The 23,945-nt window shown below is 38.2% G+C and overlaps 2 protein-coding genes and 1 long non-coding RNA gene across 4 annotated transcripts in view; 1 reads left to right on the top strand and 2 right to left on the bottom strand.

Annotated features, from left to right (window-relative positions):
- Positions 1–335, bottom strand: part of usp2b (ubiquitin specific peptidase 2b) — a 47,265-nt gene extending 46,930 nt beyond the window's left edge. Inside the window, exon 1 of the mRNA XM_083531913.1 lies at positions 183–335. The gene's annotated coding sequence lies outside the window, so the exon portion shown is untranslated. The remainder of the gene's footprint in view (positions 1–182) is intronic.
- On the top strand, positions 161–8,169 carry LOC310720916. 2 transcript variants are annotated; one of them, XR_014531857.1, is made up of 4 exons: positions 161–256; positions 5,033–5,117; positions 5,242–5,418; positions 8,034–8,169. It is a non-coding gene; the product is annotated as an uncharacterized lncRNA (long non-coding RNA). The 2 variants fall into 2 exon arrangements; XR_014531858.1 differs by lacking the exon at positions 161–256 and adding an exon at positions 2,840–2,921.
- On the bottom strand, positions 1,738–23,098 carry tecta (tectorin alpha; the record flags this gene model as incomplete). The annotated part of the gene is made up of 25 exons (XM_083531659.1): positions 1,738–2,925; positions 3,711–3,830; positions 4,200–4,284; positions 5,219–5,381; positions 6,069–6,317; positions 6,711–6,874; positions 8,050–8,252; positions 10,207–10,317; positions 11,597–11,877; positions 12,074–12,360; positions 13,501–13,881; positions 14,256–14,455; positions 14,639–15,179; positions 15,324–15,428; positions 16,034–16,698; positions 16,791–17,361; positions 17,524–18,137; positions 18,288–18,858; positions 18,960–19,139; positions 19,307–19,539; positions 21,100–21,265; positions 21,383–21,520; positions 21,631–21,918; positions 22,161–22,300; positions 23,035–23,098. The coding sequence occupies 25 exons, from the start codon at positions 23,096–23,098 to the stop codon at positions 2,801–2,803; spliced, it is 6,645 nt and encodes a 2,214-aa protein (XP_083387785.1). The 3' UTR covers positions 1,738–2,800.
- Positions 23,099–23,945: the final 847 nt, after the last annotated feature.

The raw sequence follows: 23,945 nt of genomic DNA, 5'->3' as shown, positions 1-23,945 counted from the left end.
TCCATTAGGAGCAGAGATTTCATCTCGCATGCTTAACAGTATAGAGGATATCAATGCGAGGTGGTAATAACGCTAGCTGGCCCTGACTATTGAGGAATAAAGCAGGTTATGCCACACTTTATGGCCTAGAAACTAATCTAATCTATCTCTCGTCCTGCGTAGCACCAAAGATTCCCTCTTACCAGCGGAGCTCCGGTTCATTCCCCCTGTTCTCCGCCTAAATGGATCCGTTCCAGAGATGAATCCCGGCAGAAAGGTCAGTGTGATGGCTGGTCGGTGTAACGCAACTGTCAGCGATCTCACACAAGCGTGTGTTAACGGCAGAGCAGGAAAAAAAAAGCTACTGGGTTTAGATGTAGTCAAGGCGCCGCCCCCAAGCTATCGCCATGGCGACGTGGATGACAAACGCGGAAATGAACCGACAGTGGAGTTGATCGAGACATTCAGTGACCACTTTATCAGCTGCACATCTTGTGTACCTTTGCTTTTAACATATTCCTGGGGTGACAGTCCTTTATTGTAGTCCATCCATTATTTGCTATTGGCAAGGACATGCATAGGACCACCACTGATCACATATTATCTAGTCAGTGAACTATTCTCAGCTCAGCCATGGCACTGACATAGTGCACCAAAATGAAAAAAGAGGAAGATAGAAAGAGTGAGCTTACATGTATGTATATCAGATGCATAGTGGTGGCTCAGAGAGTGAGCATATATGTATCAGATATATGGTTGTGGCTCAGTGCCTCAGGACTTAAGGCTTTGGAGTACTTATCAGTTCAAACACCAGTACCAATAAACTAATCCTTTTTAGTCCTTAGCAATGGTTTTTTAGCTCTTCGTTGTTTTAACTGCACCCTCTCTTAATTGTAATTTATCAGCCAAAAGTACAGTTTTTGAATGTAGATCAGGTGTTGCAATTAAATGCTGTAACAGTATCAGTTGTATCAGCTGTATGAGTGGTTGTTAATAATATTAACCAAAAATATCAAACCAACAGCATGGATTTGCTTAGAAAATGTCCCTGATGAAGTTATACACTATAAATAGTTTGCTTATACATTCATATTAAGCAACTTAAGGGCTCTATCCTGATCAGCATGGTGGTGGAGCCAGAGCTTATGAGTTATGGCAAAAAAATAAATAAAACACTCTTTGGGATTCCAGTTAATTGCATGAGAAAGATAGGAGGATACCAGACAATAAAAAGAAATCATTGTAGACACCATGCAATGATGTAGAGATCATGCAAGAGAAACCATACAAAGACGGTGACAAAAGCTCAGGAGTCTACGACCCTTGAAGCTGTGGGATGGCCAAGCTATCGGCTGTGCCCAGCTGTATCTAATTGTTTGCTCCCTTCTGGACAGGGACAATAGAATCTCTACTCTGCATATGTTGTTTAATGGTGGACGACTCTAAGTACAAGAGTCACATTGACATTCTAAAGCACAAGTGTACTAGTGTAGGACATTGGTGTAAGTGGATAGGGAAGTAAACCTTTTAGTGTCATTGATGAATTAAAACCAACAGCAATGCTGTAGTCACTAATCTGTGTGTGGTCAGTAGATACAGTGTTTAAAAGCCCTAGCAACACCGCTGTGTGAATACAAAGGAAAGAAACACACTCAAGCATTCATGAAAGGATATACACACACTGATAGAGACAGAGTTGCACTTTTGGCACGCAATCCTTCTGACTAACTGAACACCCTGAAATAGAATCAAAGTGGGTTGAATGATGTAAAGCGCTTGCTTTATTCTCAAAGAAACGTGCGATCATAAAATTGTCCTACAGTAACAATGACATCCTTATTAGAGGAGGGTGCAGATATTTTAATTTATGAGTAATCCGGAGTTCTGGTGTCCATGCCTCTGATCCCAAACCTTTCTCTGTGTTTCATCTGATCAAGTGCTTTTATATATATCAAGGCTAATCTGCATGGGCATATAACTTACTCACCCATTGCTGCAACCTAATAAATGGTGACTGTCTAAAACTATTAGGCATCACAGTACAAGATAATAGTAAATTAATGTTCATTAAAAATGGTCAGTATATACAGGTTTAATGACTACCCTTGTAAAAACATGTCTACTTGAAGAAAAATGAAATACTTGTGTTGGTTTTGTAACATGCTTCCTCTCCTCCGTGGGGTGCGATTTTATTTCACAAAAATGTCATAGGTATACCAAGTAATATGGAAGGGACTTAATCATCCAGTACTCATCAGTGACATTCTCAATACTTCAAACATAACAAATACTTTTCCAGCAATGATTAATCTGAAAAATACTTCAATATGGCAAAAAAGGGAAATTAAATTATTGAGAACTTGAACAGGGAGCAAATGTTAAAAAAAAAGAAAAAAAATCTAATATAAATATGTAGCACTGAGAATTTTAACCACTCATTGCAACATAATCTCCCACAAAGTGGTGTTTATCAGACAGCATAATCTACTAAACTGCATGCCACTAATGTTGCTTTGCTAATCTGTGTATTTAGTAGCTGAACATCTACATCTAATAAATCAAATGGAGTTTTTTTTTTGGGCTGCATTTGTTTGCTAATGGCCAGGTTCTTTTGAACAAGGGTTTCGAAGGTGGATCTATTTTACACACGGTGGTTTGCTTTTAAAGTGTCCATGCAGCGGAATGAGGAGTGTTTAATCACAGTTCTTTGCAGTGTGTGGTTAAAACATGCACTCCTCCTCTCCTTGTTTTCACTCTATCTTGCTTTCTCAGCCCCCCTTGTTTTTGCCATTTCTCCTTCTCTCCTTAGCACAGCCATGGTTTAGTTGGCGTTTAACTCTGCTGGAGAAAAGCACAGAGGCGTGTGTGTGTGTATCAGAAGCATGACGCAGATGCCAATGGCAACCAGAGGAGCGAGGGGCTGGAGATCTGTGCTGGAACTGGTAGCTATGAAAAAAATAGAAAGACAAAAAATGTGTGGGATCAGGCAAAGCAAAAAGGAAAAAAGTGCAGTCCAAAAAGCAAAAGAATGAACTAGTCAGAGAAAGAAAGAAAGAAAGAAAGAAAGAAAGAAAGAAAGAAAGAAAGAAAGAAAGAAAGAAAGAAAGAAAGAAAGAAAGAAAGAAAGAAAGAAAGAAAGAGAAAGAAAGAAAGAAGGATGGATGGATGGATGGATGGATGGATGGATGGATGGATGGATGGATGGATGGATGGATGGATGGATAGATAGATAGATAGATAGATAGATAGATAGATAGATAGATAGATAGATAGATAGATAGATAGATAGATAGATAGATAGATAGATAGATAGATAGATAATGGATAAAAGAAAACATTGAATTAAGACAAATTAAAACAGATCAGATCCAAGGAGTGTGTGTGTGTGTGTGTGTGTGTGTGTGTGTGTGTGTGTGTGTGTGTGTGTGTGTGTGTGTGTGTGTGTGTGTGTGTGTGTGTGTGTGTTTGTCAAATGGATTGATGATGGATGTAATGCAATTTTAGGCAATTTACACTCAGGCTTATACAGGTAAAGAACATGCCATGTCAAAGACATTGGAATAGCCCGGTGTGTGAAATGCTTGTGGTATAATCTGTTTTGTCATTTAGAATGTGCTTGTGGGAGTAAGTGTAATTATGTAATCATGGCATTTTTTAAGTTCTTATCTGTTCTTTATATCTTGTCTGTTGAAAGCAAGTTTTGTGTGTGTTATCGTGTTTGTGGCACTCACCACGGCAACTCTTCCCATCTCTCTGCAGCATTCCAGTCACACAGCTACACACTGGGCCTGATAACTGACTAGTGCAGATCTGCTCACACCCTCCATTCTCATCTTCACACCAGTCTGATTCTGCCAAACACACAGATATACAGTACAGCCTCCTAAGCAATTCCCTTGCTCAATTATATCTTCACACATGCAGCATATTTCAGGAATCATTATCATTGCCCTTTGGTGTGAAAGAGTGTGTAAATGTGTTAGTGTCCATGGGTGCCCTGCTATGAACTCTAATACATGGTGTATTCCTGCCTTTGCCCAATATTTCAGGGAGAGACCATGGATCTATCCCTGACTTGGATCAGGCACACCTGAAGATAAATCAACTAATTAAATGAATTATCATCTTGCCACATGCTCACAAAAATATGCATACACACCCCCATACACACACAATCACAACCACATATGCACACACACTCCCACACACACCCACAGTACCTCGTTTTCTGATTGGGCCCACTGAAAGAATGTGTTCTTTTTGTTGACTGTAGTCGTTGTAGCTTCTTCTGTTGTGCGGACAGTTCTAAAAATAAATATAAAAGCAAAGTCCTCTAATTTCTTGCGAATCATTTTGATGGAGGTCAACTATTAGTGTCACTACCCTGTAGTTTAAATAGTCTAATAACATGAACACTAACAAAATGAAACATTCATTATATCTGCAATAAATAAGAACAGATAACTAGATATAATAGTAAGTATAAACAGGATCAGGTATGGATGTTTATACATGAATGAAGCCCACAGACGTGCACAAGAAATATCATTGCACTTCTATGATGCTTTTAGCCATTCTTTGCTAAACAGGTTACTGCCTGTAATCAGGATCTATAAAATTTTATACAGCACATATCTCAGTTAAGGAAAAACACATTATAAGACGAGCTGTTACACGAAAATTAATGACACAGAGTAGACCACATAAGATTTAATTTTCCAAACTATAAACAGCAGCTATATACAGTCAGTCCATTAGTAGCCTACCTTTTTCCTGTCTCATTGTATTTAACAACACATTTGTTACTGAGGAACAACAGTGTTTTTACTTTCGAAACCTTCCCATGTAAGAAAAACAATGCTGACACTGGCGACTCTGTTAAAACATGCTCAAAGAATGTAAAAAACGAAAACATATCCATTATTACACTTTTCCTTTTAATATATTTATGTGGAGCATCTGCCATACAGGTCCCTGTCTAAGTTGTTACTATGGAAACAATGGCATATTAGAAGAAGTGTGTTTCAATATAACCAAGTGTTTTGTCTTGCAGCCTGAACGTTTCTCAAAGCTGCTGTTATAGAAAATGAGTCAACACCTGCACAGAATCACGACTTCCACGATGCTGTGAAATAATTGTAAGTAATGTTTCCTTCAGTAACTATTATCATACAGGTCCATACATGTTCACCTAGTGAGGATTAAAAAGGTGTGTGTGTTTGTGTGTGTGTGTTCTTACCACTTTGCACGCGTTAGTCTCAGAGTCACACAACGTGACATCGCAGTGAAGATGCACCTCATCATAATCGCCGATGAACTTAAACACAGTGACGTGAAAGCGGCAGGTCAGAGACACACCATTCTCCGCCATGCCAATAGTGTTGTCTTTAATGTTGGGACACCTGAAACCAACACACTTTCATGGATTAGCATGAGTCTGTAAGTAACAATCAGAATAAATACAAAAAAAAGAACAGACCTGCTTTATTTAATCATAATATTTGACTGCTTTCTGTAATGTCAGCAAGGTTCAATACATTTACAGCAAAACACTTTTAGACACTTTTAAATTCAAGGTCTTTTAGATTTGAGCATGTGAACTTCCCACTTCAGTCAAGGCCACAGAAATTAAAATTAGGTGTGTGCACATGTATTCACCCTTTTTACTGTTTGAGGCTCCAATAACAGTTATTGGAGTTATATACATATATACAGTTACCATGTTATTGCCAACATTTAATTCTAAATTTAATGTATTTCTGATTGTTTAGACCTTTTGCTTATATAGGTAATAGGTAGTTTTTGGGTATAAAACACTAAAAACTGAGGATGACAGCAGTCAGTCAGTCATTTCCTGACCTATATCTGCGCTACCGTTTGGAATTTTTGACAGTGTTTTGGTATTGTTAATGATGTCTGTGCTTACACATGCTAATAGATATCTTTTTTTTATAATGTCATGACAGGAAGAAAATAGTTTCCTTTTAAAAGGTTGTCCTTTTATACAAAATGATTAAACGAATAGCCTTTTTTTAGATATTGTGTCAAAAAAACTTAAATAATCCATGTGTGTAAGAGTACGTGTTCACCCTCTCTCTATGATGATGTAACGGAGACGGTCACTGCTATAGCGCGATGGTGTGGCCCAGCACATATTCACTATGAGAATGAGTTGGCTGTCATCCGCTCCTTCCACAAACACGCCCACGAATAGCACATCTCGTGTGCTGAGCACCACCTCGCCCTCGCGGTATGGCTGGCGATACGAGGCGTTTTTATAAAGAGCCATCTTGGTGATAAAGTTTCCCTCTTGGGTGGGGAGGGTGAGGTTAATTACACTGTGAAATGAGAGGACAGCAAGTTCAAACATGTTTAATGATGTACTGTAGACTGGAACATAAAGTCATGAGGTAATGTAATTATTAAAAAGTAATTATTAAAAATTGTTATATTTAATTCATGTTGAAGCTACTAAGAAAGTGGGTAACAAAATAATAAAGTTATTACAAAATGATTAAATGGCAGATTATTTAAACATATACTGTAAGCTTACTTGTTAAACACAAATGTATGGAAAACAGCGATTAATGTCAAATGCATAAGCTTTCCTAAATAACATCAAAATGTTCAACTAAATATAACAAGCCAAGGTTAGGACTCATGAATGAGGCATTTGTGCAACCATGGAACCATTGTGAGATATAGGTTAATAACCTAAGTTGACCTCTGACCTCAGCATGGGTTTGAGCACTGTCTCCAGGGAGATCTTAATGTCCAGCTCGTAAGCGCATGAGAACTCGACATTGATGGTCTTGTCACGGGTCACCACACTCCCTGTGTTGTTAACGCTCTCGATCCACACCGTGTTCTTGTACATAATGTGCGTGCCATTCGACTGGACACAAAAGACCCACACACAAAGCACTCACAATGTCAGTGGTTTGGAATTAAATTACTTTCTTAGTGTAGATAACATGATCTGTCTAAATCAATACAGACAAAAATGTCAAATTACTTCCATATCTATTTCAACAATTGCCAGGACAATCGGTACACTCATTATAAAGCTCCTTTTCATTTATCATTTATAGGTATGGTTACGTTTATATTTTGATAATAACATTATTTATAATTTTTTGGTACATTTTTTGTGTCTAACCAGAGTCAAATTATAATAACTGTTTCATTTAATTTGTCTTGAAAAACCACTATGGCTTTATAAGATTCTTTTTTTCTAACAATATACCAACAAAATGTAAATACTATTAGTCAAAAGAAAGTTTTACTAAAAGTTGTAGACCTTTTGAATAAGACTGGTCATTTAGCCTTCTAAATTTGTATTAGAAGCTTAATTAATACAAAAATAAATCTGGAATAAAAATGAACTGATTAGTAAACCTTTTGCGATACATTTTAAGGATGCATAGAAAAAGCAGACCTACAGAACTGTCTGTAATTCTGATATAACCTATGAAATATGTATACACTTAGTTTTAATAATAAAAAAGCCTGCTTTTTTGTTGGTCTACTAGTTCATTGCTCAATCTTATTTCTTAGGGATTTATCTTAATGTATTCCTAGACTATGACTTATTTTTAGTAGCATGATCATATTATCATAAGACGGTTCTGTGAATTGTTGGCTATAAGGATATCTCTTAAATGTTGTAAATGTAAACATAAATATAAATTTGACATACAGTGTAATTCAAACTTGTATACTTTAATAAATATAATGAAAAAAATAATTGCAATTATTATATTTCATATGTCGCACTCCATTCCTGAAGAGTAAAGGTTCTACTGTTTAGTATTATCATTCATCACATTCAACTTGTAAGCTATTGTAGCTGGTATTGTAGCTGGTATTGTGGCTTGTAACTATAAAGGTCTTCACACAATGTTGTGTGTTGGAAGAAGAAAAACACCAACAGACTCTTCAAGAAATAAAATACATGTACCCAAATTAATGTACGTGTTAGCTAGAGATCTTGAAGAAATCATAGATTGGGAAATTTTTCGATGTCTCAAATACTTTCTTTACTATTTCTTTAGTGAAAGGTTGGCACACCTGCACTATGGATCCACAATAGCCTTTAGTGTTGTTGATGTGGAAGGAGATAAAGTCTTCACCCTCGATGCCAGAGCAACGCTGGTCGTTGATACGAACATCTTCTCTTTCAAAGCCGAGCTGGAAGAGGCGACACTTTGAGATAGACACCTCCATCTGAGCATGTTTGCATGTCACCTCAGCTTGAATTATGTCATCCTCACCTGTTTAATAGAAATTACAATGAAATGCAGAGAAACGTTAACTTCACTTGGTGAATGTGGACTTTTTTTTTTTTTATGAATTAAGTATTTTCAGTTAAGAAAACTATACTTGCCACTGAAAAAAAATATATATTGTTTTTCCTGGCTAAGCCACAGGTAAATAATCTATTTATTCATCTATCAGTTTGTGATTAAGTGGATGTTTAACATTTATTCTATTGGTAAGTTAACCTAATGGTCCGTTTAATACTTGAATACATACTGCCAGTCAAGACGTTATTGGCAAGACCATCCACTTGCAGTTATTTCCAATCATACAAGACCATATTCACATCGATCTGATGAGCAGAAAAAGGCTTTAAAAAACATCATAAATAGTTTGTGGTCTTGGGCTCAAATAAACCAAAAACAGATCTGTCTGGTTGTTTTGGCAAACTAATTTAAGTGTCTACTCAACTGATCCAATTTAATATGTTTATTTGTCAGGAGCTTTTAATAATAGATATTTACAAATCAACCTTAAAGAAATCAACACAGGCACTGCTAATGGAACAACAAGACAATTATATAACCTATGGCCTACATGGTCAGTTGAAAGTGATTTAGTTTTAGTTTAGAGCTAGTACCCTTAAAGTTGAACTGTTTTTTAGTTGTATTACATATTTTTATGAAATGTAGTGTCTAATGCTGGTTAAAGTTTTTTTTTTTTAACTGTGTATTAAAGCAAACATACAATTCCAAATAATCTCAATAAAATATTGTTTGAATTCTATAACGAATTCTACAATGACATGTGGTCTTCATGTCAGATTACACAATGAACACATTTTAACAACAGATCTACAGTTAAAGGGAATTACCAGGTTGTTTATTAGGCAGTAAATTAATAAACTACTAAACTGATTAAACTGACTGGTATTACCTGTTTGATCAATGGTTTGACACCTTTCAGAATCAGAATGTAGTATTCAGACAGACAATGGTATAAAACAACCATATACAATGAATATAATACAAATTACATTGTCCCTACAGTGTCTACATGAAAGACATTAAGTTTTAGGGAAGTAGGGGTGTTTCTGTGCTTATCACTATTGTCATGTGACTGTGTAGTTTAGTGAGCTACCACAGGCATCAAAAGACACGGTTAGCATTATTTGTGTATCGGATCATTAACTCTGATACATGTAACACAGTGTAAGACAATGTGGAAATTTCCTGGATTAATAAATGAACACACTGTGCAATAAAGTGTCCTCAACCTCATATTATAAGATAGATTTGCTTTACTTTAAAAATAACTAACTTTATAAGTAAATAATAAAAAATTGTTACCTGCCTTTGAATTTATTCTTCATTTTGGAATGCACTGATTCATGAAAACAAGCAGAACTATAATTACAGCAACATACAGTTGCATACAGAATCAGGAAACTATTGTACACATTTTGTATTTACCTTTTTTTTAGCTGAATTGCTGATTTCTGTTTGTCATTTAGCTTGTGGTGAGTAGGATATATGGGAATTTTGATAAATGTCCGAAACACAACAAAATGACAAACTGGGAAGAAAACTTAACAAAATATAACGAAATACGACATATGGCCAAAACATCAGCTGTTTCATTATTATTAAACAATGCTTTTTCATTTTCTCCCTCTTGCTCTCTCTCTCTCTCTCTCTCTCACACTCTCTCTCTCTCTCTCTCTCTCTCTCTCTCTCTCTCTCTCCCTCTCTTTCTTGCTCTCTCCTTCTCTTGTTCACTCATAACTTTTTAATAAAACTCATTAAAATAAATAGAATTTTATCACACTACTTCATCTGTTATTGACAGTGGGAAATCTGTACATAAAATAAATAACAAATTATTACCTTCATTGTTTTTCAGTGTGTTTTGCACTGTAAAAATCATGACATCTTTAACTTGTAAAATAAAAACTGTCATTATACTTACTAATTTCTGTGCTGGGAAGTTCAGGGCATCCACACAAGTCTCCTCCATTCTCCAGCTCACATGTGTTATTTGTGCAGATCTCCCCAGCACAGGGGTCATAGATCCATTCTGCTAAAGACACGTCCAGGAACAAAGTTAGCACGCACACACACACACACACACACACACACACACACACACACACACACACACACGCACACACAAACACACATATACAAACACATTACTTTCACTGACTTTTGTTTTTTCAGTTTATGCATTTTCTACATTTGCCAATATTTCCACAAGTTACAGTTTTTCTTATGGTTTCTATCTATCTATCTATCTATCTATCTATCTATCTATCTATCTATCTATCTATCTATCTATCTATCTATCTATCTATCTATCTATCTATCTATCTATCTATCTATCTATCTATCTATCTATCTATCTATCTATCTATCTATCATTTACCTTTAATGTATTGTTACAGTAGCTGCTAATATTAAACCAGTTTGTTTCCCATTGATACTCCTTATCAATGTTAATGTGATACACAAAATATCTACAGTTTGCATACTGCTCATGGTAGTGAAACAGGCTATGTCTGAAAAAGTCTGAGACACGTGTATTAGTTCACTCTCCTATTTACAATTTTTATACTTTTTTTTTTTTTTTGCATTCGTAAATTTCTTTACTGTTGACCACAGGTATTCAGGACACTTCAAATACAGAGACTTAAACAGTCACTGAAAATCACTGGGTTAATATAGCGGCTTCTGTATTGATTTGGAAAGATGTCTGGTTCAGATGCTTGTTTGATCACTCTTTCTATAGTCAAGCCTGAAACTAGCAAAAGCAAACAGGGTTTGGTCTGAAATATCCTGGTATTTACTAGATTATGTGAATTCTGGCCGCTATGTGAAAGTGACAAACCCTTTCTTTTTTGAGTTGGAAGTTATTTGGTTTTGATCATTCTATAAAGATTTTGCATGTTTGCAACTGCAAGAATATTTTACACTATGAGGCAATACAAAGTTCCACGTTTGTTACATATAATGAGTTCATGATGCAGTTAATAAAAAATGTTAGGGAGTTGTTAATGGTTTATATCAGTGTTGCCAGCCTCTAGTCTGCTTGTCTAATTTGCTTGTATGCCCCAGTCAGTTTAACATAAGAGAATAACTCTATTGCTTTGTAGATTTAATGAGAAATTGGTGGGCACCACACAACCTTTTTTTTTAATCCTAACTTCAATAGAAACAAACTGAATTTGGTTATTTTGGATATTTTCACAAGATTGTGCTAGTCAAAGTTAAAATGATATCTTGAAGCTTTTTCCCATCACCCATCACCCCCCACAATCACACTTCCCCCTCCTTTCCAATAGATGTCAGTGTGCCCTTACAGCAGTTCTCCTGGGCAATCCATTTGGTGGTGAGTGTGCCAAAGGAGCGGCACGCCTCAGCATAGGCAGCCATAGAGCCGCAAACCTGTGCCTTGCGGTGGTTGTAGCAGCCATCTAGGTAACAGGATTGGTAGAAGGGTTGTGGGTCCAGAAGTCCATGACATGGCTGGAAAAAGCCCTTTGGCTGGGTAAGTTTCAAACAGCTGTCCTCGCCTTGCAGATCCAATACATCTGTGTTATCACAGGACTGGGCCAGAGCCACATACTGAGTTTCATCACAACTGCAAAAAAACACAGGTAGAGAAAGAGGGTATGAGTGAGAAAGACTGAAAAAGGTTTTCAAGAATGATACATAGAGAAGTAAGACAAATAAAAGAAAAAGATGACCATGAGGGTGAGAGAAAGTTTGAGAAGTGGAAAAAGAAGAGAAAGAACAAAGAATATCATAAAAATACATTCTATTAAAATAATACACACCTGTTCTGCATACCATTAGTCTTCCAGCTCTGTGCAAGTTCTAGTGCACTAAGTGCTGGTTTGCCACGGGAAGTGATGTAATCATCCGAGGCGTCACCATTAAAGTTTCCACACAAACCACACACCTTGTTCTGTAGCCGTGGTCCCATGGTGATACTAAGTGTGTTAAAACGGTTATAGCGGACCTGAATGTCCTGTGGCGTGTCGATCACCAGAAAACCTTCAGATGTGGAGACGCGAGTCATTAGGCCTGTTACAAAAGGCACAGACACTGGTGTCCCATTTACCTAAACAGAGATTGAGGCAAATTTTATATCATAATGGTCTGTTGTTTATATCATAATTGATAATTCTATACATACATTTACCATTACATCTCATATATACAAGCATTTACAGTGTATTGGGAAAGCATTCAGAACCCTTTCACTTTTTTAAATTTTGTTATGTTGTAGCCTGATAGTGTAATCGTTCAATGGACTTTTTTTCATTAATCTACACTCAGTACCCTGACCAGCTGCCAAGTCCCTGCTGCAGAAGAGACACTCACTGTTGGTCTCGATTTGGGCAGGTGATGAGCGGTGCCTCGGGTTCTTGGTTACCTCTCTTACTAAGGCCCTTTTTGGTGGGGCAACCAGCTCTTGCAAAAGTCCTGGTTGTGCCACACTTCTTCCACTTAAGAACTATGAAGACCACTGTGCTTTTGGGAATTTTAAATGCATCAGATATTTTTGTAGCCTTCCCCAGATCTGTGCCTTGCAACAATCCTTTCTCTGAGCTCTGCAGGTAGCTCCTTTGACCTCATCACTTGGTTTTTGCTCTAATATGCATTGTCACCTGTGAGGCCTTTAATAGAGAGGCGTGTGCCTTTCCAAAACATGTCTAATCAATAAACATTTCGACAGGTGGGCTCCAATCATGGTGTAGAAACATCTCAGATACAGAGAATTGGTAGGTACCGAAGCTAATTTTCAAGTGTTGTTAAAAAGTGTCTAAATACATAGTGTGAGGCATTTTTAAAATCCTTTTCTGTTTTCACTTAGTCATTCTGGTGTCTTAAGTGTAGCTCGATGAGAAAAAAATCTATTTGAACTTGTAGTATCAGGGTGCAACATGACAAACTTGAAATGTGAAGGGGGTCTGAATACTTTCCGAATGAACTGTATAGACACACTCCTCTTTTAAAGAGTTTTAACCCCTTTGAAATGAAAATCATCCTAGTGGGTATAACTTAGATTTACAATGCCTTTTGTTCACACAAACCTGGCACGGGTAAGATTAATTTTTTATTTCCATAAATAATAATTACAAGTAGTAAACATCATCATCAAATTGTCTTGTTGACTACAATAATTCTAAAGAGAAATCACTGAGAGCTATGATTTGTAAGAGCAATTGACATTTTTACAGTATTCAAGTATACAGACCTTAACAGTGTTTCCAGAGATGAGGATATTTTCCTCATTTATGTATAGGTAGGCATGTGAGATGGTGGTAAGATTGGGTGTGCTCCACTTGTCAAAGTTGGCGATGAGCTGGAAGGAGAGTTCAGGCAACTTGTGGCAGATAGTCGACAGGACGAAGGAACAGGAGGCAGGCAGGCGGAGGGAGGCACCGTCAAAAGTGCGAAATACACCACCACCTGATGCAATGCAGTGCTGATTGCGACGGGCGAAGCAGCCACGCACACCGTGGCGTAGTACACACTCTTCCTCAGCCTTACAGCGCCGAGGGTCACATTGGATCAAGTTGCGGCCAATGCATTGGCAACGCTTGGTACAATCGTTGTTCCAAAACAATTGCTTAGGCTAGGGTGAGCAGGGGACAGAGGGATAATTGTAGTGGCTTGTAGAGCTTTCAGGACTTTGATTACAACTATATAGATCTTTCTGTGATTTGGCTATTTTTAATGGAGCAATGCATAATAAAATGTATTCATTTTTTATTTATATTATTCACTGTAATGGTGTAATAATTGACATTACAGCAATATTTTTCGTTCTTTCATAACATAGTACCTTTCATTCTGACATCTGAAACATTCAGAACACTTATACTGTGGCTCTTGTAACATTCAAAGAACCCATATAAAATAAGCCACAATGTTGTTCATTGTTGCCTGTTTAAATAATTACTTTATACTCTCGAAATCCTCCATACCCACTTCAAAGAGTTCTCTCACCTCATAGTACTTGCTGTCGGTATAGCAGCCACAGTTCTGGTTAAGGATGCAGCTTTTGCCATTGAGCACATAACCTTGATCACACTGGCAACCCTCCACACAATTCTGGTTGCAGTCTCTCTGGCCTCGTGCTGGGGCACACTGGGGTTGGCACACCATCATACAGTTTGAATAGTGACTGTTACTGGGGCATGACAACACTAGGAACACACACAAACACAGGGAGGATTGCCGAAAGGTCCCAATTCATTATTTTCTGCTAAGATTATTTAAAAATCACATGTATCACAATGTATTACAAATATGACAATGCAAAGTAAAGCTAGTGTGGAGCTGAAAGTTTTTGTTCCACAGTATTCATTATGCATTTATAACTCCCTTACCACATGGAGTAGAGCTCCTCCAGCCACTCATAGACACTCCCTGGATTTGACAGGTACTAGCATATATCTGTAACCAATTGCAGATTGTCTCTCGTGCTCCCTGGTCCACACATGTATCCTGTAGACAGCTCTGGTAAAAGTATGCTGGTGCCACCTTGCTGTGACACCTCGCAAATACACCCCCACGGTCAATAATAAGTCCACACAGCCTCACTGCCTCTGGCTCCACATAAACGTACAAGCCCTCAGCCAGGTGAAAACGGTTTCCTGGAAGAGTGTTTTCAATGTCATTGCTGACATCCATTGTCTGTACAGGCGCATGCACATCTGCTGCCAGGCCCCTTTCAACTAATCCACAACGTGGGCACGAGTCACCACACCCAACTTGACAGAAGGTGTCACGCTCTGCCCACATCATGCCCCATTCACTGACACTGAGGGCAGGACCAGAGATGGGCATTCCCTGACACAGACCACACGTGGAATTAAAGATGGTCCGGGGCAGAGAAAGCAGAAGTAGTGTATTCCAGTCAAATGCCACCTAAGAAGCAAAGATGGTTAGAAACAGTCCTATGATATCACATTATTTATAATACAATCCTAAAGTGACTCAATGTTGAATATTAATCCTTTAAATATAATGTTAATTAAATCTGATATGATAGCAAAAAAGTTGCTGCTTCACCTTCAGTCCAAAGTCAGTCTCCACTAGTAACTGTAATCCAAGAGTGTATATGTTGACTTTGCCTGGGCCCAATTTCAGAGGCAAGTACAAACGCTCCTTATTAACCTTGTAGAAATAAATTGAAATATATTTACATTATAAAATGTAATCATTATTTACACATATTTACTGTTATATTACTGGAGAGTGATCACAGTTCTGTTAGTTTTTTTCCCCTTCAATTCATTTCTCTGATCTTGTATCACATAGACAGACACCAAAAAACAGATTTTCAGCATCTTTTCTCTGCTCTTTCTATCTTTAATTGATCTAAAGTCCCTCAGATCTTTAGATGCTGTTGTGAACTTCTTCCAAATATCACTCAAGTATGGTTTTTCTCTGACTTTACTCCAGCTTGTTAACAGACATAGATTGTAATCAGATATTCCTCATGTTCCCTCACATGTTCGTTTGTTTTCAGTTTATTAAAAATAACTTTGTGACATAAACAATTACTTGGCCTCAAGAAAATGTGACCATGTTTATATTAGAATTACAGACAAATTCTTGTGATTATGAAATATTTTGTATATTAGAATTCACTGTACAAATGTTCATTGTTTAGTGACTTTGTATTCTTGGCTGTGCAACTATAGGGCCTGGCATAAGGGAAATTACACTGAAAATGTTCATGACAGGTATCAAAGTGTAAATGTATATTTAATACTCACCATGACTGTATGTTTAAAGCTTCTTGACACCTCAATCTCATATCCATAAACTGTCAACACAAAACCTTGCACCCAGATGGCCTGCCCTGTATCTCTCTCTTCATTCCGAACTGAAAGCTGGAACTCAGGCAGGTCCTCCGGTCCTATCTCTGCACTTAAACTGCCATCCAACCCTCCATGTCTGTCCTCATCTTCATTTAGTCCCCCGCACTCTGTGGTAACCAACTGAAGTGAGCAGCTGCTCTGAAGGTCAAATGGTACACCTCCAAAAGGCAAGAAATGGCCATATCCGGCCACTGCGCACAGAGCCTCAGTCCGAGGCTGGCAGAAAAATAACCCATCGGTCTCTTGACAGTATTCCTCAGGGTGGCATGGAGAAAAGTTGCAGTAGACACTGTTGTCTGTCCCATTGCAGAAACAGCGTTCTTGACATTCCCAGTCAGTCCAGAATGTGTCATTGGTGGCTAGTTGACGGCCAAGATAGAAGCAGCCACAGTCACTACGAGGTACACAGAGCCCATCACGGAGAACAAAGCCTTCTTCACACTGGCAGCCTTCAGAGCAGGGGTATAAGCAGGGCTCCTCTGGCTCATCCAGATTTTCACAAGTCAGTGGGCATGCTGTGGTGCACTCATCAAAATGACTGTTTTCTGGGCATGGCAGTGCTGGACAGGGGAGAAAGAAAGCAATATAAAAACATTGTAAAACCGAAACACTACTGATTTAAAACTGCCTTTTGGCGTTAAATAATTCTTACGGCAGTTTGTGGCACTCCTCCAGGGGCCCAAGTTGATCTGAGCATCCTGACAGGCTGAGGCATAGGCCTGCAGGGAAGAGCACAAAGCTGAGCGGTTACCCTCCTTCACGCACATGTTATACAGGCAATTCCTGAAGAAGGGCGATGGGTTTACAGCTAAGTGGCAGGCTAGGAATGAGCTGTTTCCTGGGTCATTAATGTTGCCACATAGCCAAGGGCTTTGATACAGCCGCAGGTCTGTACACATGCGATACAGGTCATCACAGTCACCGTTGCATGTTAAGTCATCAGCAATGGCCTTCCAGCCCTCAACAAACTGGTCAGCTGTGTCAGCCTGGCGGCCACTTGGCAAACGTAAATCATCAGAGGGATCCCCATTGAAGAAGCCACATAGGCCACAGGTTGAGTTGTAGAACATGGTGGAGAGGGTGATGTTGAGAAAGCCTTGGCGGGAGTAGCGGGCCCGAATTAAACCTGTCCATTCCACTACTGTAGCATTGCCAGGAGCACGGTACACAACCAGTGGTTCAGTTGGGTGAACATATGGAAGAACAACTTGTTCACTATTTACCTAAGGAGAGATGTGTAAGAGAAGTGTCATTGTTATATGTCCTTTTATCTAAGACAAAAACATTGCTTTCTTCCTGCATATTATAAAAATCACATTATGCTTTTCCGATTACTCAAGTTTATAATGAGTAATTATCAAAATGTAATTTTGGATTTTTCAAACCTTAACAATGTCAAAATCAGAGCCACCAATCTGTGCCTCCAGGTATGCAACCCTGATGACCACAGGCCTCTTCCATGAAGGACCCTTGTTCACCAGCTTTCTTCCAATCTTCACTTCCACTGCTGACAAATTGGCTGGCAGGCGCCCAAAAGTCTTCACCAGGTAGAATGAGCTTTCATCTGGGAATGGCATGGATGAACCATCGAAGGAGGCTAAGATGTATGTCTGAGATAATGAACACATGGCCTCTCTACGAGGATAACATCCCAGCAAGCCCACTTCAGCTGTGCACACTTCACCATCTTGGCAGGAGTCATTAAAGCAGGTGACCTCACCTGCAGGTCCACACACACAGCGCTGAAAACAGTCGCTGCCCACCTCACCCCCCTCTCCTGCCCAAAAGGTTTCATTGAGAGAATAATACAAGCCGTCGCGCTCACAACCACACTCAGACCAGCGAACGCAATGGCTGCCACTCAGCACAAAGCCTTGGTCACACTGGCAGCCCTCTGTGCATGGATGTGTGCAGTATAGATGGGAGGTCAGGTCGGAGCATGAAGGAGGGCAAGCGCTTGTGCAGACCTGGTAGTGGCTGTTCTCTGGGCATGTTAAAGCTAAAAAAAAGAGTGGTAGTTGGGGAAAAGATACAGAATGTTTAATAGATTAAAACAAAAAAAAAAAAAATAATAATGTTAATACAATAAGTAAGACCAATATTTTATTTAATGAAACATTACATATACTTGAAGCATACAGTAGCTTACCACAGAATGTACGTGACCTCCAAGGTCTGATGGTTACACCCAAAGCTTGGCATGCTAACGCATATGCCTGTATAGCCTGGCAAAGGGTTGTGATATTGTCACGATTGCTACACATGTCATACACACAACTGTAGACAAATGCAGTGGGGTCCACCACAGCCCGACAGTCTCTGAATGGCCCGTCAGTCTTGTTTATAAGCCCACAGTAATCAGGCCGGAAGTAAAAAGCTTCAGCTGCTGGCTCACACAAGCTGCAGTTCTGAGCACAACCATCAGAGCAACGAAAATCACTGTCTTCTGCACGCCAGCTACCACCCAACTCAACAACACTATCTGCTAAAGAACCATCTGGCAACACAGGGTCATCAGCAGGGTCATCATTATAGTTACCACATAAACCACAAGTGTTGTTGAAGTAGGAGCTGGGAAGGGAGATGGAAGCATAGTGCTGCCCATCATATGTTACCAAGAGACCAAAATCAGTTTCTAAGGCAACTGCAAGACCAGACTGGTATACCTTAATAGCCCCTAACTGGAGCTGAACAGGTAGAGTCTTCAAGAGACTGTCCACCTGAAATTATGAGATGAGAACTGAGTAAATTTACCATTGATTTTGTAAGCCATTTTACCTTTATTGTATATTATTGCATAAATATGAGGACAGAAATTCACCTGTACAGTGCCCAGGGTTCCTTTTGGTAGAGTAACTCGATGGCCATAGACCTCTACAGTAACATCTTTTAACCAGGACACAGTAGTTGTGCCACGATTTTCATTCTTAGCCTCAATGCTAAAAAATGGAAGACCAGGCACCTCCCAGCATGGCCGAGCCAGAAGGTAAGTGCAGGTACCCTGTGGAAATGGACACAATAAAAGCAGAGAACATATTGCAACATCAAGAGAATAACTAGCTTATTTTATTGTACTTTGCAGGTGGCAAATGAAGAATATGTCCAGAAGAGCACATGCACAACAACTCAGGCAATACCTTTTTCTAAATCAGGCACATTCAGTCTTACTTGGAAGTGGTAAAGAAAGCCATCAAAGGTGTGATAATGGGGGTCTCCAAAAACCACACAGGTGCTGGTTCTGGTGGGCTGGCAGTAGTATGCGCCTTCTTGCTGTTCACATGTCTCCAGCTGGCCACATGGTGCCTCCTGGCAAATGACTTCATTGTCCAAATCCAGACACCTGCAACGCTGAGAACACTGGTCTGACAGCCAGAACACCTCTCCACGTCGATAAAACCGTCCTGAATATGAAAAATTAGTTAGGTTTTCAAAGTCATCCTTCTGCAAACATTCCAGTTGTTGCACAAATGGGGTGAAGTCTTAAAATGTAAAATGTGGCGCCCTCTAGGGGGCAATATCACACAAATCACATAAGAATTTACTGAATTGGACAGTAAAAAAAAAAAAAAAACGTGAATACAAAGATGTCTTCTATATTTCACCCTATGAAAAAAGAAATAGAATCTGCCACTGATATAATTTGTTTTACATTTTAAAAGTGTTAAGGAAAACAGAAACCAAAACCAATAACATAATTTTAACTAATGTTTCATTTAACAGTTGTATCTAATCAAGGATTTAAACATGTTTTTAATTTTATTGTGGATTAGATCACCTACATTTAGTCTCTGGGAGTCTGATAAAATAATTAATTGCAATTTAAATTAGCCTTTTTAACTACTTATTCCTTTCCCATTTATGAATTGACATCATATTTCCATAGTTGCAGAGAATGGATGAATTTTGGACTGCCAAAGTGGAAATTGTTACAAATTTATCTCTTAAAGGACACCATGAAAACAGAATTATACTTCTGCTTCAATGCATATTTGCAACACAATGCAGTGACAGGGAGAATGGATGAATTTTGGACTACCAAAGTGGAAAATGATTACAAATGTAATGCTTAAAGGACACCATGAACATAGAATAATACTTCTGCTTTAATGCATATTTGCATTACAATGCAGAGACAGAGATAAGGGATGAACTTGGCTTGTAGATACATGCTAGCACTCATTACTCCCAAAAGCTAGCAACACATTGTTTGTCTGCTGTGTTTTTGCATTGGGAGCAAACACTGAGTGGTTTTCTTTCACATTCAGTACTTTCTTCTGTAGACATGCTCACAATCCCCAGCCACTTCCTAAAAGAGTAGTGTGTTAAATTTCTTAAAACAACTTGACAGATTAAACACTTTGTTAAAAAAAAAATCTTTGTCCAGTTCCTCTAACTAGTATCTTGATTTTAAATAAAACTTGAGTTTTCATCAAGTGAGTTTTCCCCTTAAATTTTTGATTTGCTTACCACAGAGAAATTATAAAAAATATGTTATATTTATGGTAACATTTGTGTTTTATGCAAAAATAAAGTTTAAAACATAATCTCAGCTTTAGTTGTTTATAATGGACAGTTTAATCGTGTTGGATAGCACACTTCACTGGTATAGGTGCAGGTTTTATTTTTAACTAAGCAGAAGCCTCAAAATCTGTGTGCTATTAAAAAAAACTCAAATATTCATTAAAGCAGGAATATTAACTAGGCTGTACTGTGGTTTTGATTATATCATTGATTAACATTTTAGGGTGCTGGGAAAGAATCATTGATCCAACACATGCACCAACACTCACAAACTAATTTCACTCAGACAATTGGACAATCAAATATGTATGTATGTAGCTCTATGTTGTTTTATGTAGCACCAGGGTTCTGGAGAAACATTGATTTAGTTCACCGTGTAACTAATAAACACATCTAAAATGAAAGATTGTTTAAATTTTTTCCAGACACAATCTTTTTACCATTAAAGCTGCAGCCATTGGCCGGGTCGATCTGTTCAGTGTCAACACGGAAGAACCAACGACCAGGCACGTTGACATTTGTAGTTTGTTCAATGTTGATCACATCATTTGTGCGAGAACCGGGAAGGTTAAAGAAGTGACTGACATCCCCACCGTTGAAACCTGACTAGAAAGGTCAAAATGTCCTAGTCATCAAAACAAGGCTCTCTGCTGAATTGTATTAATAAAATGTTTGAAGTAATCCCATGTTTTGTCTCCACAGAAAATTAAAAAACTATGTTACCTGTGCAGTGGTTCCTCCCAGGCCAGTAAGAGGATCTCCTCCACTAGCTGTACCTGTGCTCCATGTAATTTCTCCAAAGTTAAACATGGCAAAGTGGACAATGCCATCTGAAATTAACACTGACTGAAATGTATTCACCTATGAGAAAATAAATGCTTTTTTTAAGATTATGCATTTATTTATTTATACATCACCAGATCTAGATTTATATATGTCCTTTTCAAAATTAAAGGTTAGGGTTAACCTACCGGTGTTGTCTGACTGCCGCCATAGAATGTGACCTGGTTCCAGGTGGCAATAAAAACCCAGGAAGCAGTAAAGGATGACATGCTCTTGATATATTTCCTGACATCCTGAGTAGCTCTTGCTAGGATCTCGGGCTCTGTGGTCTCACGATAGTACACATCCCCACGGATACCATTGTGCACATCAGCCCATAAAGGAGCAATAAATGACCGACTGTCACTGAGAGGAAACGGCTCAGGAGTAAACTGGCTCACTTGAACGTTGAAGGAGATTACTCCATTGTTGTTTACCTGTATGTAAATATATTTCATATAAAAATGTATTTCTATGTAATACTGTATATATATATATATATATATATATATATATATATATATATATATATATATATATATATATATATATATATATATATATATATACATTTATCATGCATTCATAGTATGCACACTCAAGTTATTGATACATAGCTAAAACTGATTAATAACAAAAAAATTTGCTTGCAATATAATTGTTTCACTGTTGCACTCACATATAGAGAGCGGTAAGGGACACTGAAGAACACAAATGGAATTAATAGAGAAACTTCAGTTGAACTGCCATCATCCATCTTGGGGGTTTCTGTGTCCCTATGAGCTGGTCCAAAGGGGTAGATGATATCCTGAGTGAAAGCTAAGCAAAATAAAAAGAAGCAGTTAGCAAACTCTTTTTCTATTTGTAGCTCCTTTTTTTTTTACTCACCGAAGTAATGGTTGTGCCAAATATTACACATTTAAACAGTATGTCACAAGATTCTATACCTAGTTGTTTTGATAAAACCTCTTTCAGTAAGCCAACCTGATATAATAACTTTTATATAGTTAGTTATTATGCGATTTTTGTTCTACAGCTGATAAACAGTTATTTAGAGTCCTCAAATTTTGTCTGGACAAGCAACAGTCAAGGAGTGTTAATATTTACTATCACACTGGTCCACTCAATTGTGCTAAATGCTGTAAATAATCGTATCACTCCACTTGTCTGTTTGCTACATAAAAATCCAACTATAGAAATAGTTCATTACATTGAAACCTTTATGCATTTTGTTAATGGAGCAAATATAAACAAAATATTATATAATGTGAAATTTGTAATGTTATGTGTCATATATTTAGCTGTTCATTGCTAATTTCTTGTTTATAGAACTGTTGCATAAATGTCATATCATACTCGTTTTATGGAATATAAACAAGTCTTTGATTACCTACATCATTCCTGCCTATAGCTGAATTACAGTTGTGCTGATATAACATACAACAGCATGCTTGTTCCTGCAATATTGCTTAACTAACAATGATTATTCAGATGAAACATCAGGATGAACAATAAATTAATTAGGATGAACTATAGTAAGCAGAAAGACTCACCTCCTCTGGGGGCAAGAGTGCTGAACAGCTGGAGAAGAGACACTAAAGTGCTTGTTTTGACCATCCTAAAGACCTAAAACACACACATCAAAGAGCAGTTTGAGCAAAAATTTTAAAGTATAAATAATCAAAACCACATATTAATGTTATGATAGTAGTAGCATTCCGAGGCCGGTATTATATTTTCCTGGCCAATGTCAGTGATCATAGTTTCTTAATAGCTTGCATTGCACATGTAAATTGAACTATAAACTACGAAAGCACTTTAAGAAGACAAATAAGATAAGTTCAGTCCGCTCTAATCTTCTTTGGTTTTAAGAGCGGCCTCCCAGGCATCCCATGGGTCTTCACTGCCTTCTCGGTTCCCTGCCATGGTGGGCCTGTTGGCCCTTCACTGAAAAGGTCCCATTATGTGATAGTGAACAATGTGCAGGGATCACATTCACCAGCACTACTGTGTGTTATTGGGCAATAGAGGAGCAGTTCTAGGCTTCAACACTGCAGGCGAGCCTGTGGCGAAGAGTCAAGCTCTCTGCTCGCTGTCATTTGGAGGGTCTGTTACCGTGTGTTTGTGTGGTATGTCTCATTGGCTTTAGAGAGGGGATGTGAACAGTTCAGCTAATGGGTCTAATTGAGGCGGCTTGAATTGCCACAGTCTTTTCGACTACCTGAGGAACTCAAGTTTGAATTTCAGTCCCCTGAATTTAAAGACATTTTCTCGCAAAACCCTTTGATGGTCTCCAGGACATTTTAACCAATTACTATAGGCACCTTAGTACATATTCCACAATACGTAGCAAGATGAAAGATCTATATCTGACTTCATAAATAGATAGAGGGAAACTGCAAAAAAAACAAAACTGTGAGTCAGCTGACCAAGCCCTTTGGTGGATATTATGTTACAGTTACAT

The sequence above is a fragment of the Silurus aristotelis genome (assembly GCF_946808225.1).
Source record: "Silurus aristotelis genome assembly, chromosome: 26".
Lineage (NCBI taxonomy): Eukaryota > Metazoa > Chordata > Actinopteri > Siluriformes > Siluridae > Silurus > Silurus aristotelis.
Note: the sequence above shows the minus strand (reverse complement) of the source record. Positions and strands in the feature narration are given on the sequence as shown.